Source organism: Echiichthys vipera (genome assembly GCF_963691815.1).
Source record: "Echiichthys vipera genome assembly, chromosome: 13".
Classification (NCBI taxonomy): domain Eukaryota; kingdom Metazoa; phylum Chordata; class Actinopteri; order Perciformes; family Trachinidae; genus Echiichthys; species Echiichthys vipera.
This window is the reverse complement of record NC_139838.1, coordinates 6751796-6764930: the sequence shown is the minus strand read 5'-3', so window position 1 is coordinate 6764930 and position 13135 is coordinate 6751796. Positions and strand designations below refer to the sequence as shown.

Sequence of the window (13135 nt, the reverse complement as noted above, 5' to 3'; positions counted from 1 at the left end):
TGCGCCAGGAAGGAGCGATGATGTGATACATGACATGATGCTCAATCCTCCTTTCAAAAGGCGGAGCTGTGCTGGGGGAAGCTGCGGCGGTGGATATGGTTATTGTTTGTACGGGTACAGATGTGGTTGGATGTTTACACTTGGTTTTAAAATGGGTCTTGGGCGATTGTTCAATCCACTTAAGGCTCATTTATACTCCCATTTTGTGCGTAAATAGAGACGTACATTATCAACATTCTAATTGTCACTGCCCTCATGCTTTCATGTGTAGTACAGATTTAAAAAAAGGTTTATGACAACAACAAACATGGCGACGATGGGGGAGATAACTTAATACATCCTAGAGTGTGAACGGAGAGCTCAAGTCATTGGTTTTACAGATGAGAGAAATTAAAAATCGAAATTTTAATGACTTGCTAGCTCCTGCTATTCAGACCACTCTTTGTGTACAGTGACCAACACTGCCCCCAGGATTTATGGTGGTACTGCAAAGTTTAGTCCGTATGAAATATACGCAGAGTATAGACAGAAGGCTCCGTCCGTATCCTTATGGGTATTTCATGTAGAGCATAAATGAGCCTTTACAGAGGTGGTCTGGCACACATCTGACCACATATCTTTGTAATGTAAACGCTAGTGCATCTTGATGGTCCCCAACAAGGAAATAACAGGAAATACGTCCTCAATGCAGGACGTTGTGGTTCATCCTATAACTCGGCCATTTAACGACAAGTTGGGCAAAGTGTTGCATGAGTATCATTTGACTCTATGGATGGAGATGTGTTGACATCTTCTGTGATATCTCCAGCTGTATTGACACAACCGCTAACGTGAGAGGCCAGATCTATGGAAGAGGCGGTAGCGCCCAATGTAGCGGCGCGCAGAGCTCAGATTTGCCTCTCTGCCGCTGCGCTTTGACCAGTTTTCCGCTGACCTTTCAAAAGCGCAACCAATGAAGAAACTTTGAGCGTGACATTTCCGTTTCCAAGGCAATCAGAGAGTGACATCAAGCCCGTTAGAAAGATGTAGGAAAAACTTATTGTGTGTCCGAGTTTCCCGAATTTTACAATAAAGTCGTATCTCAGAAGAAAACGTAATGCTTGGAGGTTAATAAGCATCTGACCAGGTTTGTGAATAGGCTGTTTACCGGTTGTTAACGGTTGTTTTAATACTAACGTTGATTTAGCCGTTTACTGGGTCTCTGCGCCCAACCTCGCGGTGAGCCCAGCGCAAAAAGATTATCATTTGTAGGGCCTTTTAGCATATAGCACACAAACACACACACTCACAAACAAATAAACAAACAAACAAACAAGCGAACAAACAAACAAACACACTTGTTGTTGTTAAATTGTTTGGGAAGAGGCTCCACCCCTAACGGGAAAAACAAAACTGAAACTTATCAGAGATCCTTTATTATTTTGTTTGAGACGATGATTCACTTCTACAAAAAATAAACAGAACTAAAACAGAAATAAACAAACTGAAATTTTTCTTTATCTTGTTAATTTTTTATTTAACTTTAGTCCGATTCTGTTGGGAACATTATTTGGACCTTTTTGAATTATTCGAGTGTAGCTCATTGTGCAATACACTGATTTAAACTGAGTTTTCATTGTGGCTCTGATTATTGCTTGCTTGTGCAATTGCGATCCTTCTGTCCGGTGATTTTTGATCTGTTTGGGAAGTCAACTTTTAACTATTCCTCGAAAATTCCAAATCATCCACACACTCACTTGCTCCATGTGTTTTCTCTTGCGGAAACATCGCATTAGCATGTGATGCAATTAGTGAAACAGCTTGCAGACACCCATTTGTAGATGAGCCTTTCATATTCTCTAGACACATTTTCCCAGACCAATTTTAAGATCCACACAGGCAACCTTTTCACTCACAAACACAGCTTCTCTCATTTCGGAGCTGCGGCGTCTCCTTTTGAATGGTAAAAACAGATTCAGTTTGTGGTGATGTGTGGCTGAACAAAGCTGTTTTCACCAAAACCGTTCAAGCTGAACATTCCTCGTTTTACTATAATGCAGGTCTGCTTTCATTTCATCCAACCAAGGTATTGCACCTCTAAAAGCTGTTTGGCTCTGGGAAAATGAAAATAATTTGTATAATTTAAACGTATATGTGTTATTAAATCAGAAGCACTTCAAAAGAAGGGAATTACAAGTCATTACTTGCTATCTTCTGCAAATGCTAAACACACATTTTTGGGGAAAAATAGTTTTCTTCTTTTAAGTGCCGCTTCTTATGATGACTGAACTCTGCATTATTTGCATGCATTACCAGCATATACTGTAAGTGCACTCTGTCATTACTGGTGTTTACAGTTCAGGATCATACTTTGATCACACACAACACACACACACACACACACACACACACACACACACACACACACACACACACACACACACACACACACACACACACACACACACAGACACACACACTACTTGAAGCAACCATAACAGGTACAGCAGTCAGCACGAGGCCTCACCAGAGATGTTGGTGGTGATCTCGGTGAGCGCGGTCTGGCCAAACCCCTTGGCGGTTCTGGCCCGCACTGACACCAGGTAGGTGGTTCCAGGATGCAGGCCAGAGAACATATGGTAGGTCTCATTCCTTAGTTTGGACACTGTACGACGAGGACCTGGCACGTTGATGCCTGGGTCTGACGACTCAATACTCTGGTAGCTGATCTGGAAATGGTGAAACGGTGACACTGGATTAATACAATTTATGCTGGCAGCTCTCTGAGGTTTTACTCACAATGATGCTTTTGTGCTAAATGCTAATGTCAACGACAATGCTAACATGCTGAGAGGTATTATGTCTACCATGTTCACGATGGTAGTTTAGCACGTGTACAAATACAGCTGAGGCTGAGGACTTGCAGATATTTGGTCATGAGGCGAGTATGAAACATAATTAATCGTCCCATATTATAAAAAGTGAGATATCCATGTGTTCTGTTTCCATGTCGGAAACACGTACCAATTAGTGCAGACTGGACTTTTTCAGGAGGGAGTCTTAAAGAGACAGGCGCTGGTGTGATTATTGCTTTGTGATTTATATTTCTACAGTATTGTTTCATATTTAATATATGTAAAGTGTCTCTGAGTATTTTGAAAAGCGCCATATAAATAAAATGTATTATTATTGTTATTTTTATTATTATTATTAAATGGAGGGTTCAGTGAGAGGGTGAATACATGTGTATTCAAACGAAAATTATGAGGAAAATAATGTGTGTAACATGAAAAGCATTTAAAATGTAGTATGAACCTGAAAATAAGCATAATGGGTCACATTTACATTATGAGGACGCCGCTGGATGAACATCTAGCACAACAATTCTGGACTAAAGTTGTGGACCAGCTGACTTAGGGATATACACCCAAACACCATCCCTGTGGCTGTGATAGAAGGCCCATTATGAGCCTTGAGTTGATGAACTTTCAAAAGTGTCAAAGATTTTTACCTTAGCATGTGTTCAAATTACATCATATATCATACTAAGTATTTGTGTCATTGATCGGTCAGTACAAATCTAACTGTACAAGCTAGACACAAGACACACTTCACGCAGGCTGCAGTTTATGATTCATACTGAAAAGATTGAATTTAGATGGAATTTTATTGAAAGGCTCTCTCACGAGAAACGCCTCTTGATTAATCTTAGAAAGTCATCTCACAGCGCAGATCTAATAAATCTTGTGCTGCAGTTAGCCACTGATAATCAGACTCAGGTAGATTCTGTGTCATATCCTTGTTCTAAAGCACCGCTGGCCTGATTTGTTACCCTTTTATGGATTAGCTGATAAAATAAAGCCAGAGACAAAATAACAAGCACTGAAGATGACAAGTATGAATGAAGACCAGCATGATGTTATTACTTGTTTTGGTTGCAGTTTGATGAATGTGTTAAAGTCTGTAAATCAAGATGAGGAAATCCGCCAGGCTGCTTGTAAAATTGCCCATTTGTCTTTCTCGGGGTTGTTCTTCAGCATAGTGGTTCACTTCACAGTGCAACCTCAAGGATTACAGTTCCTTTCCTCCCTGTCCACGTTTCTTTCCTCTAGTGAATATTATTCACCCCCACAGTCCAGAAACACTGACTGTATGTCAGCTGAAAGTGAATGTGTTTGTCTGGCTAGGTGTGTTAGCCCTGTGATTGACTGGCAACCTATCCAGGATGTTAACTCCCCATTTACCCAATGCCTGCTGGGAGAGGCGTTCAGTCCCCTATGTCCCTGGACATGATAAGCAGTTTTGAAAACAGATGAGTAAATTGATGGATGGTCCATGGATGACAATAAAATGATGTCTGTACAATATGACATTTGTTTTTCATATAACGACATTTGTTATTCATTAACCCATAGATCGAATACAGGACATGACTCATGACAGACAAGATGTTTGTTATTGCCTAACTTAATATTCTGTCAGTCTATATAATTTCTCCTTTTCAGTATAAGGTCTATCAAATGAAGCCAAGCCCTCTATGTAATGTTGACAAAGTCCTCTTTTAAAGTTTTTTTCTCGGGAAATACAGTCATCAAATAAGCAATCGAGGCATTTTGGCTGACAGCCAAATACGGCTAAAACACTGATTAGCTTGGTGCAGCACAGTTAAGGCATTAAAACATCTTTTTTAACCACTAATACTGCTCAAAATAACACCAAACCTCTGCAGCAGCATGAGAAGAGTCTCTACACATAAAACGAAGCACCAACAACATAGTTAGTGAATTCTCAGTTTAACAAAATTGTGTTTTCAAGACTACTAACTGTAGCAGCTCCTCTCATAGTAAAGTACATTCAAGTTAAATACCAAATGCAATTGGATTGCAAACACAATTTTAATAAATCCATCTGATGTTAGTGTTTTTATGACATTTTGCTATGATTGACTAAATTCCTGTTGTAAGAAAATATGTGTTAGAGTTTTTGAAGAATTATTTCTTTTGAGACATGTTTGCAGTGTTTTGATAGACATAGTGTATTGTTTTAGTGTATTATTGTATTCTGAAAATTGTTGTTGGAGTTTAGTTTACAATGTGTGATTTTGAGCATTAAATTAACTATTTTGCCAGTTATGTGTTTTAGGTGTGTTTCTGTGTTAAGAGTTTTCGAAAAATTGTTCAATGTATTGAAAAAAAGTGTTATAGTGATCATGAAAGCCTGGATCATTGCATACAGATGTAAAAGTGTGCCATCAACATTAAATATCAATGTTTCTTTGGTTTGCAGAAACATACGATGCCAACATTTTTTTCTTTTTCAAATGAGGCGGACAAAACACACAGTTCATAAAATACGCACAGCTGAAATGTCCAATGGTCCCTTTTTTACATATATATCTTTCAACATTACAGTTAGGACTGAAAATTACAACAGAAATCAACAAGTTTGTCGATTTTACATATCTCTGTAATGTAAATCAACTGCCAGTTGTCTACCCACAAGTGATGTGTTGTTAGCGCAACATCACAGTGATTCAGTCTGTACCTGTAGTCGAAGATCTGTAGTCAAAGATCTCTGGTGAGAATTCAAAAGAAAACGCTGGATGTTTTATGGCTTTTTAAAAAGGGTTCATTGGACTCAATCGTAATAGTGTGTTAACCTTCATATTTGAATTGTTGTTGAATACTTAAACAAAGCTTGAAGCTTTTCTCACAAAGGATGTATCATTTGTCAAGTTTGTGCGAGGATCCATCGGGTGCTGTCCCATACATATATTGGCTGATATTGTGTTAGCAATTTGTGTTTCTCAATCTAATAAGGGTATTTTCCTCAGAAATCCAGTGTTGACGGTTCAGTAGTATTTGGATGTGGACAACTCATCTGTATGCAGAGCAAGGTCACGGCATCACTCAGCTCCTCACTTTCCAAGCTTCTTCTGCTTGTGAATGGAAACTCGTTTCTCTCTCCATTAGGTGGCCATGTGTTAAACCATAGTGGGTCTTCACATCTACTTACAGAAAAGGCTCCAAAGCCCATACTACAAAGGTCTATGGTTGATATGGGGCCATCAATAATTAATTAGAAACATTTAAAGTTGCCCCCTCGTGGAGGCATCTCTTAGGCAAATAAGTAATTAGAGTGGTTGTCCCCCATGTAATTACAGCCTGAAGTCTGTGCCTCAGCTTCATTACCATATGAACATGTACGGAAAATCCCATGAACTGTGAAAAGTGGGTCCTCCCGACTCTAGTGGCTCAGGCTTGCGTGTGCTACCAGCATTTGGGCAAGAACCAGAAAAAACAAGCCTGGGGGAAATCAAAGAGGGGGAGCAGCGCAGTCTTTAAAGTGAGCAGAGGACACTTTTCCTTGATTTGAGTCATTATACTGGAGGAGGGTGAATAAAACAGATATTGGCAAGGGGAAAATAACATCCTACACCTGGAGAGGATTAGTGTGCGATGTGAAGGCGGCCGTATCGCTGTTTATTGTGAATCTCTTTGCATGACTAACAAGGTATCCTACCTCGTACTGTGTGATGAGACCATTGGGCTCTACCGGCTCCTCCCACTTGAGGAAGATCATGTCATCGAGCGGGGTGAAGGTCAGGGACTCTGGAGCAATGCCGCCAGGAACTGCAGCAGGAGAGAAAAACAACCTCTTGTGAGATAAACACTCCTCTCGGTTCTCAAGTTAATGGACTCGTGCAGTCACACCAAGGGGTAAAAACACTTTTGACAGAGCGGGAAGGCACAGGGCCAGGGATAGAGGAGGAAGGAAAAGATGAATAGAGAGACAGAGCAGAAGGGAGGTGATAAAAGGAAGCGGCGGGCCTTCTCGCTCTCAGCCCTCAGGATGAATTGAGATCCTGGCTTCTACTGTCTGATAACAGAGCACCGTGTCTTGGAGGATGACAGTCGATTTTTCTTATTTAGCGTCTTACTGACAGAAAAACAGCAAAGTGATCCAACCTGTGAACTGCCCGAGTATCTCTCCGTGTTTTTTCTTAATGAGATGCATCTCTTAAAGTAGTAAAGAAGTACACTTACTTTCTTGATGCCAAGTGCTGCATAGATTACTAAATTCTGAGAATAAATCCCCTTTCAAAGTGGACTGTTGGCTCTAGTGCCCTTTGGTAACACTATGAAACACACACTGAAAACAGCCTTTTAGCATTAACATGTCACAGAAAATAGAATTAAGTGAGCGCTCAGGCTGAGTCACTATTCATACATAATAACTTATTAAGTCTGATAGTTGTGTGTAGGTGCTCATTGAAAGGACTTCAATATAAAACTGGCTCCATCTTTGTTCAGTGACTCATATTTCCAAGAGAAAATGTATGCAATTCAGTCAAAGTGAAATTTTAGATTTTGTTTTAATTTCCAGGCTATTACAACTTGGTCCTTAGTTTAAGAGTTTAGACCATAATCTCTATCAGTTTAAATATCAAGCTACAAAAAATACTACTCCATCATTCCTGATTTAAAAATATCATATTATATTGATATAAATATTGAATTTGATCATATTTATTTTTATATATATTCATATATCCACTGTTAGTCAAATCTGATGAAACCACATCCACACAGTCCTGATCATTTTTGTTTTACTGAACTGTACTAAAGTTGCTTTTATCTTTTCAAACTCCCCTTGGGACAAATTAGCTTCACCCTACTGCACACACAGGAAAAAAACGTAATTGTCTCATACTGAAGATTCAAGAAGTTTATTGTCATAACAGGTCATCTCGGTAGATGAAAGGAAACAAAATTATGTAAATCACCATATGTTGTAGTTGTAATATTTCCAAAGCTTACAAAATGAACTACCTGTGACTTTTTATTTCTCAAAAGGTAGTTGGGAGGTTGTGACATATGAATGCTTGATGAAGACACCTTGGCGTGACTTTTTAATGCGTTGGGTATCCCTGCATTTTTTTCAATGTGCTGATATTAACACATGGTTAACGTTGTGAATTGAATAAGGGTTAAAAAATGTACATTTGTTATGTAACTTAAGGGGTATTATATGTATTTTTTCCCCTAAAAAATCAATTCAGAAACAAATATAAAAGTAATCCCTTTGAATCATTACTTATGACCCACTAGAAGAGTGTGTTAGTGTTTGTATTTGTAGAGACCCTGCCCTCTTCATGGATTTTCTCTTTTCTTGTTGTTTAGAGATGACCAGAGAGGTTTCTGGGTGTAGGCTTGGCAACTGACACTTTGTGATGCCCCTCCCCCTCAGCATCAGATACGGCTGCACAGGGTACAAGGCAGTGTGTTTGTTACCAACACACAGACAAACAGAGCAGTGATGCTCTGCGTTCACTCATAATCTGAGAGCACTTACCATCACAACTCTGTGGGGGTGTGCGTGTGTTTATTTATGCTTTGAACATAACTGCTTTTTTGTAAAACAATCATAAAATACCATTTTATTCATCTGATTCACTGCTTTGGCCTCACTAAACGGCACCTGTCTCTTTACTCAGTATGTTGCTCCCTTAACCATCACTGCACGCTTTCTCTTGTGTGTTTACCAACAGTGAGCGATACTTCCTCCATATTATGGGCAGCATATCCAAGAAGGACACCTCCAGACTGGATAAACTGATCAGGCGGGCCGGCTCTGTGGTCGGCATGGAACTGGACTCAGAGAGGAGGACACTGGACAAACTGCTGGACATTATGGACAATGGCAGCCACCCCCTGTACACCGTCATCAGCACCCAGAGGAGCATGTTCAGTGGAAGTCTGCTCCTGCCCAAGTGTAGGACCAACAGGCTCAAGAACTCTTTTGTCCCTCAGGCCGTCATCCTCTACAACTCCTCACTCGGGGGGAGGAGGAAATAAAGAGGACAGAAGAGAAGGAGTGGGAGCCACTCACTGTGCAATTAATAATCTACTCTTACACAACTGGACACTTCTTTTCTTTTCTTTGTGCAATAACGTTATCCACCACTTAAGTGCATGTTGATTTTACCCATATTCTTATTTCTACTTTATATATATTTAGCTAAGAGTTTATTGTTTACTGTCTATTGTTTACCTTCTATATTTAACTAAAAGTTTAGTCTTTAGTGTTTATTGTTTTACTTTACATATTCATTTACCTAAGAGTTTACTGTTTATCTTATACTGTGTTTTATTTTATGCGACCTTATTTTCTACACAAGTGTTCTGTAAGCCGCTGGAAATCCAATTTCCTTGTGGGAGTCATCCCAAAGGGATCAATAAAGAGAAGTCTAAGTCTAAGTCTAAGTCTATTATAACTTTAAATTCTGTCCGTAAGTTATGTATGTGATGCACGTGATGTAAGTATGTTAGTTCATTTACATAGTAAATCCCCTTTACTTACTGCTTTACTTCTGTGTCCGTCATAACTACTACGGTCACTAGTGGCGGCCCTGCATGTGCACAACTGATGCTAGAGGGTACGTGGCGCGTCACAGGTTGATGTGTAAAGTCATTTCACTGACCAAGCATCTATATGGCAATGAAAACTGGTTGGTGTTTTAGCTGTGACTTAATTACTGAATATTACTCTCCTGCACTATCAAACTTCTTTGGCCTGTCGACTTGTTTATCCGAAGCTAAAGCTGAGGTAGGCAGGTAAGGAGAGGTATGCATGCAAGAACAAAATCCCGCTGTATCCATGAATTCCTGACAGCCAAATCTGTTTCCTAGAAGCAGCAGCAGACACACCGCATGAGCAAAGTGCTACACCCGTGTTTGATTGTTGAGCCCATAAGAAACAGGCAGGAGGAACTGTCACCGGCTGCGCCTCAATTACTGTAGTTGTGAGGGTGACGGTGGCTCTCTTTGTGACAGGGGGATGGGGGGCTGTCAGACTGTCAGACTGGCATTCAGCGGCTCAAAAGCAAAACTTTCCATCGGTGCTGACATTCAAAATATCAAGTAAAGCAGGGGGAAAAAACAATCGCGGCTTGGTTTTTTTTGACACGTGTGTTTTAACTTGTCACTTCCTAACCAGTCAAATTTAATGAGTAAAAAAATAGCAGGCTACATTCTATATGTTACTCCATTTAAAAAAAAATGTCCTCCTGCCTACAAGACAGTAATGCATAGGTGTAGATAATTAAGTCTGTTTTCCATATCCCCTCAACTGCCTGGTATTATAAGTGTTGCTGTGAGATTGAATGTAAAACAACAATCTATTTTTTTTTGCTAATACTTGAATGCATTTTGAAGATGCAATAAAAAAAAAGCCATCATTCCATCTTACTCTCTCACAGGGTCAAAAACCTCCCTGAGTGGCATTCAATTACATTGAAAAGACTTGGTTATTCCATGTAACATTACGTGTTTGACCTTCTGCACTTCCACTCTTTGGGAATTTGCATTAGAATGTGCCTAATCTGCTGATGTACACAAGAAAATATTAATACAAAGATAAGCAAAATCATTTTACCATTTTGCTTCCAGCCACGGCCCAAGCTGATTAATGTTCCACTGGTCTCCATTTAAAAGACTGATCTTCCATTTAGTTACGCTGATCCAGCTTATTTTGAAAGTCAATATTAGTTTTCTTTTCCACTGGTACTGGATGACTAAAGGCATGGATTTGTGTAAGCAGTCCACAATAATTATCTGAGTATGAGGGGGCATGCAAAGGAAAGTACAAATATAAGATGTTCTGAAGCCAGAGCTGAGAAACTATGACAATAAAGGGGTTCAGCACATACGTTAAAAACACCCTGCTCTCCATAATTATGTTGCAGTTGCGCGGATGTAACAATTGCATGCCTTATTTCAGAATATTTTGTCCTGTCTACTGGTCACTACGTGAAAATAAATCTGCCCACTCACTGTCTTCCTCAGTCTGGAAGGTGACCTCTCTGCTCTCCTTCTTGCCTTCTGGGTTGGCCAGCGCCAGTCGGACGTGGACCGAGCGAAAGGGTGGCAGGTCTCTCAATGTGAAGTGAGAGGTGTTACGATCCACGGACAGGCACTCTCTGACGGTGGCGTTGTTCCCTCCGCTGCCCCCCGTTGGCATGGAATAGCGGTAGCACAGGGACAAGGAGTAGGTGTGACAACGGGTGAGGTTGTAGCCCAGCGGCTCCCACTGAAGCCCTAGCTGCCGGGGCTGGATCTCTGCAGCTGTTAGACCCCGCAAGGCACGCATGGGCTCTGAGAGGGACAGGAAGAGGAAATAATATTAATAAAGTGCAAACAGTGAGCTCATATTTAACAGCTTCGGCAAAGGATACTGAGGGGATCACAGAAGAAAAAACGTTTCAACACTGCGAGGAAGAAGCTCACTCACAGTATTTTTCAATACTTGTAAGCAAAGAAGTGTCTGTCTAGTGTTTGAAATCTTAGTGTTTAATTTCATTCACTATATAGTCCACTATAAAATACCCACGATGCACAGCTAATTTGAGTATACATAAGATGTACCATACATTTTACTCCCACATACCACAATGCAATGGTGTTTTCCCAGAGGAAAAGAACTAGCAGAAGAGGTGCTAATGGTAGCCAGATATTAGAGAGCTAACTGCAGGTACGAACAGCCAACATTCACAAGTTTACTACTGTCACTTGCTCATGAAAAAAAATTCATCAGGACACATAACCATTGTTAACAAAACCACACTTTAACACAATTTATTTGGGATTTTACAGTTAAATTTAACATGCAAAATTAATAAAACCTTTTACTGTCCTGAGTGCCTGGTTTACAGCTCCGTTTGTTTACATGATGCTTCCGTTACACATATATCCAGTAAATCTACTGATGCAACAATTAGATTGAATGAGAGAATGAGGGGAGGATTTCGAACACAGCTATAGAGTCATAAAGTCTTGCTGTGACTTGGTTGAAAGACCTGATCAATCAAGGCTTGCTGTCTTTCACAACGAACATAATGTCATCAGGAAGGACGTGCTCGGACCAGGCCCCCAGGAAGTACTGGACTTTGAAGCCAATTTGACATATTGGCCATGTTCCAGCTGTGCTCCTATTGACGTCCCGTCATGGAATGCAAAAAACAAATCTAACATTGTAGTCTTTCTGTGCAGACATCATGTGGCGTCCCAGATGCAGCATAAGTCTTCGTCCACCGTGACACACTTCATGGGATAAAACAATCGATTGGTGCACCAGACACCTATTGTTGGCACTAATCCGACCCAACACCCATGTCTGCCCGGTCTGGTTATAATGGGGCTGATATTGTGTGACCTGAACCTAGCTTCTTGTACACTGTGAAGAGGTTATAAGCATTAGCATTATAATTCATTTGGAGGTTTTGGCCACCTGGCAAAAACAAGTCCAAGTCCTTAGCAACATTCACCAGCTACTCAGTAACTCTGTCTGCTATTAGGAGCAGAGAGTGTACATTGGGGTTTTCAGAGCGTCTGCCTGCTGCTGTTGGAAATAAGGTTGAGAAAGTAGTGATAGTGAACCAAAACTGTAAAGTTGCAAACAGTAAAACAACCATAAATAACTATAAGATGTTATAACGGTGAGGAGAACTGCAGAGTTGGTACTGATAATTTTTGTTTTCATCCCAAGCGACACCTTTCACATAATGCGTGGCTACTTGTCACTTAAAGTCACATTAGGGGTTATCAGCAGTTATGTGATACATTTAACCGTTATGACTCCTTTCAAAGGGTGTTATCAGTGGTTTATCAAGCTTATAGATATGGGTCAGTGTTGTCGATTGTGGTAGCATCTGGATCGTGGTTGCTGTTGTGGAAAAATCTGATAGCCAGTGATCTTGGAGACCAAAGAAGAGTTTGGGAGATCTGGTCTGATGTCTTACACTGGAACATTTATTGACCACTAGATGGACAAAGGGTTGAAAACACACTGAATTACCATTTATTTAGCCTTTTACTTTAAACCAAGAGTCCCCTCTAGTGGACTCAACAAATACAACTAATGCTTCATGAAGCTTCATTTGGACATCACTATGGTTTAATGCTATCCCAACCCTGAACGTTCCTGCCTTCCTGTAGAAGTACTTAAACTCATGCTGGACAGTGGTTGCTGTGCTTCTCTGGGATTCTATCCCCCCTACTGGTCAAGGCAGATGGCCACCCAGCATAGAACCTGATCTGGCCAACGTTCCTGCCACAGGAAAGTTTTTCATTGCCATTTTTTTGCAAGTTGCTGTTTC

The 13135-nt window shown here is 40.4% G+C and overlaps 1 protein-coding gene across 1 annotated transcript in view; it reads right to left on the bottom strand.

The window, feature by feature from the left end:
* Positions 1 to 13135, bottom strand: part of ptprua (protein tyrosine phosphatase receptor type Ua) — a 169020-nt gene that overhangs the window by 66849 nt on the left and 89036 nt on the right. The window contains exons 7-9 of the mRNA XM_083926147.1: positions 10815 to 11135; positions 6502 to 6611; positions 2507 to 2708 (exon numbers count right to left, since the gene is read on the bottom strand). Coding sequence (XP_083782273.1) covers positions 2507 to 2708; positions 6502 to 6611; positions 10815 to 11135 — 633 coding nt within the window. The remainder of the gene's footprint in view (positions 1 to 2506; positions 2709 to 6501; positions 6612 to 10814; positions 11136 to 13135) is intronic.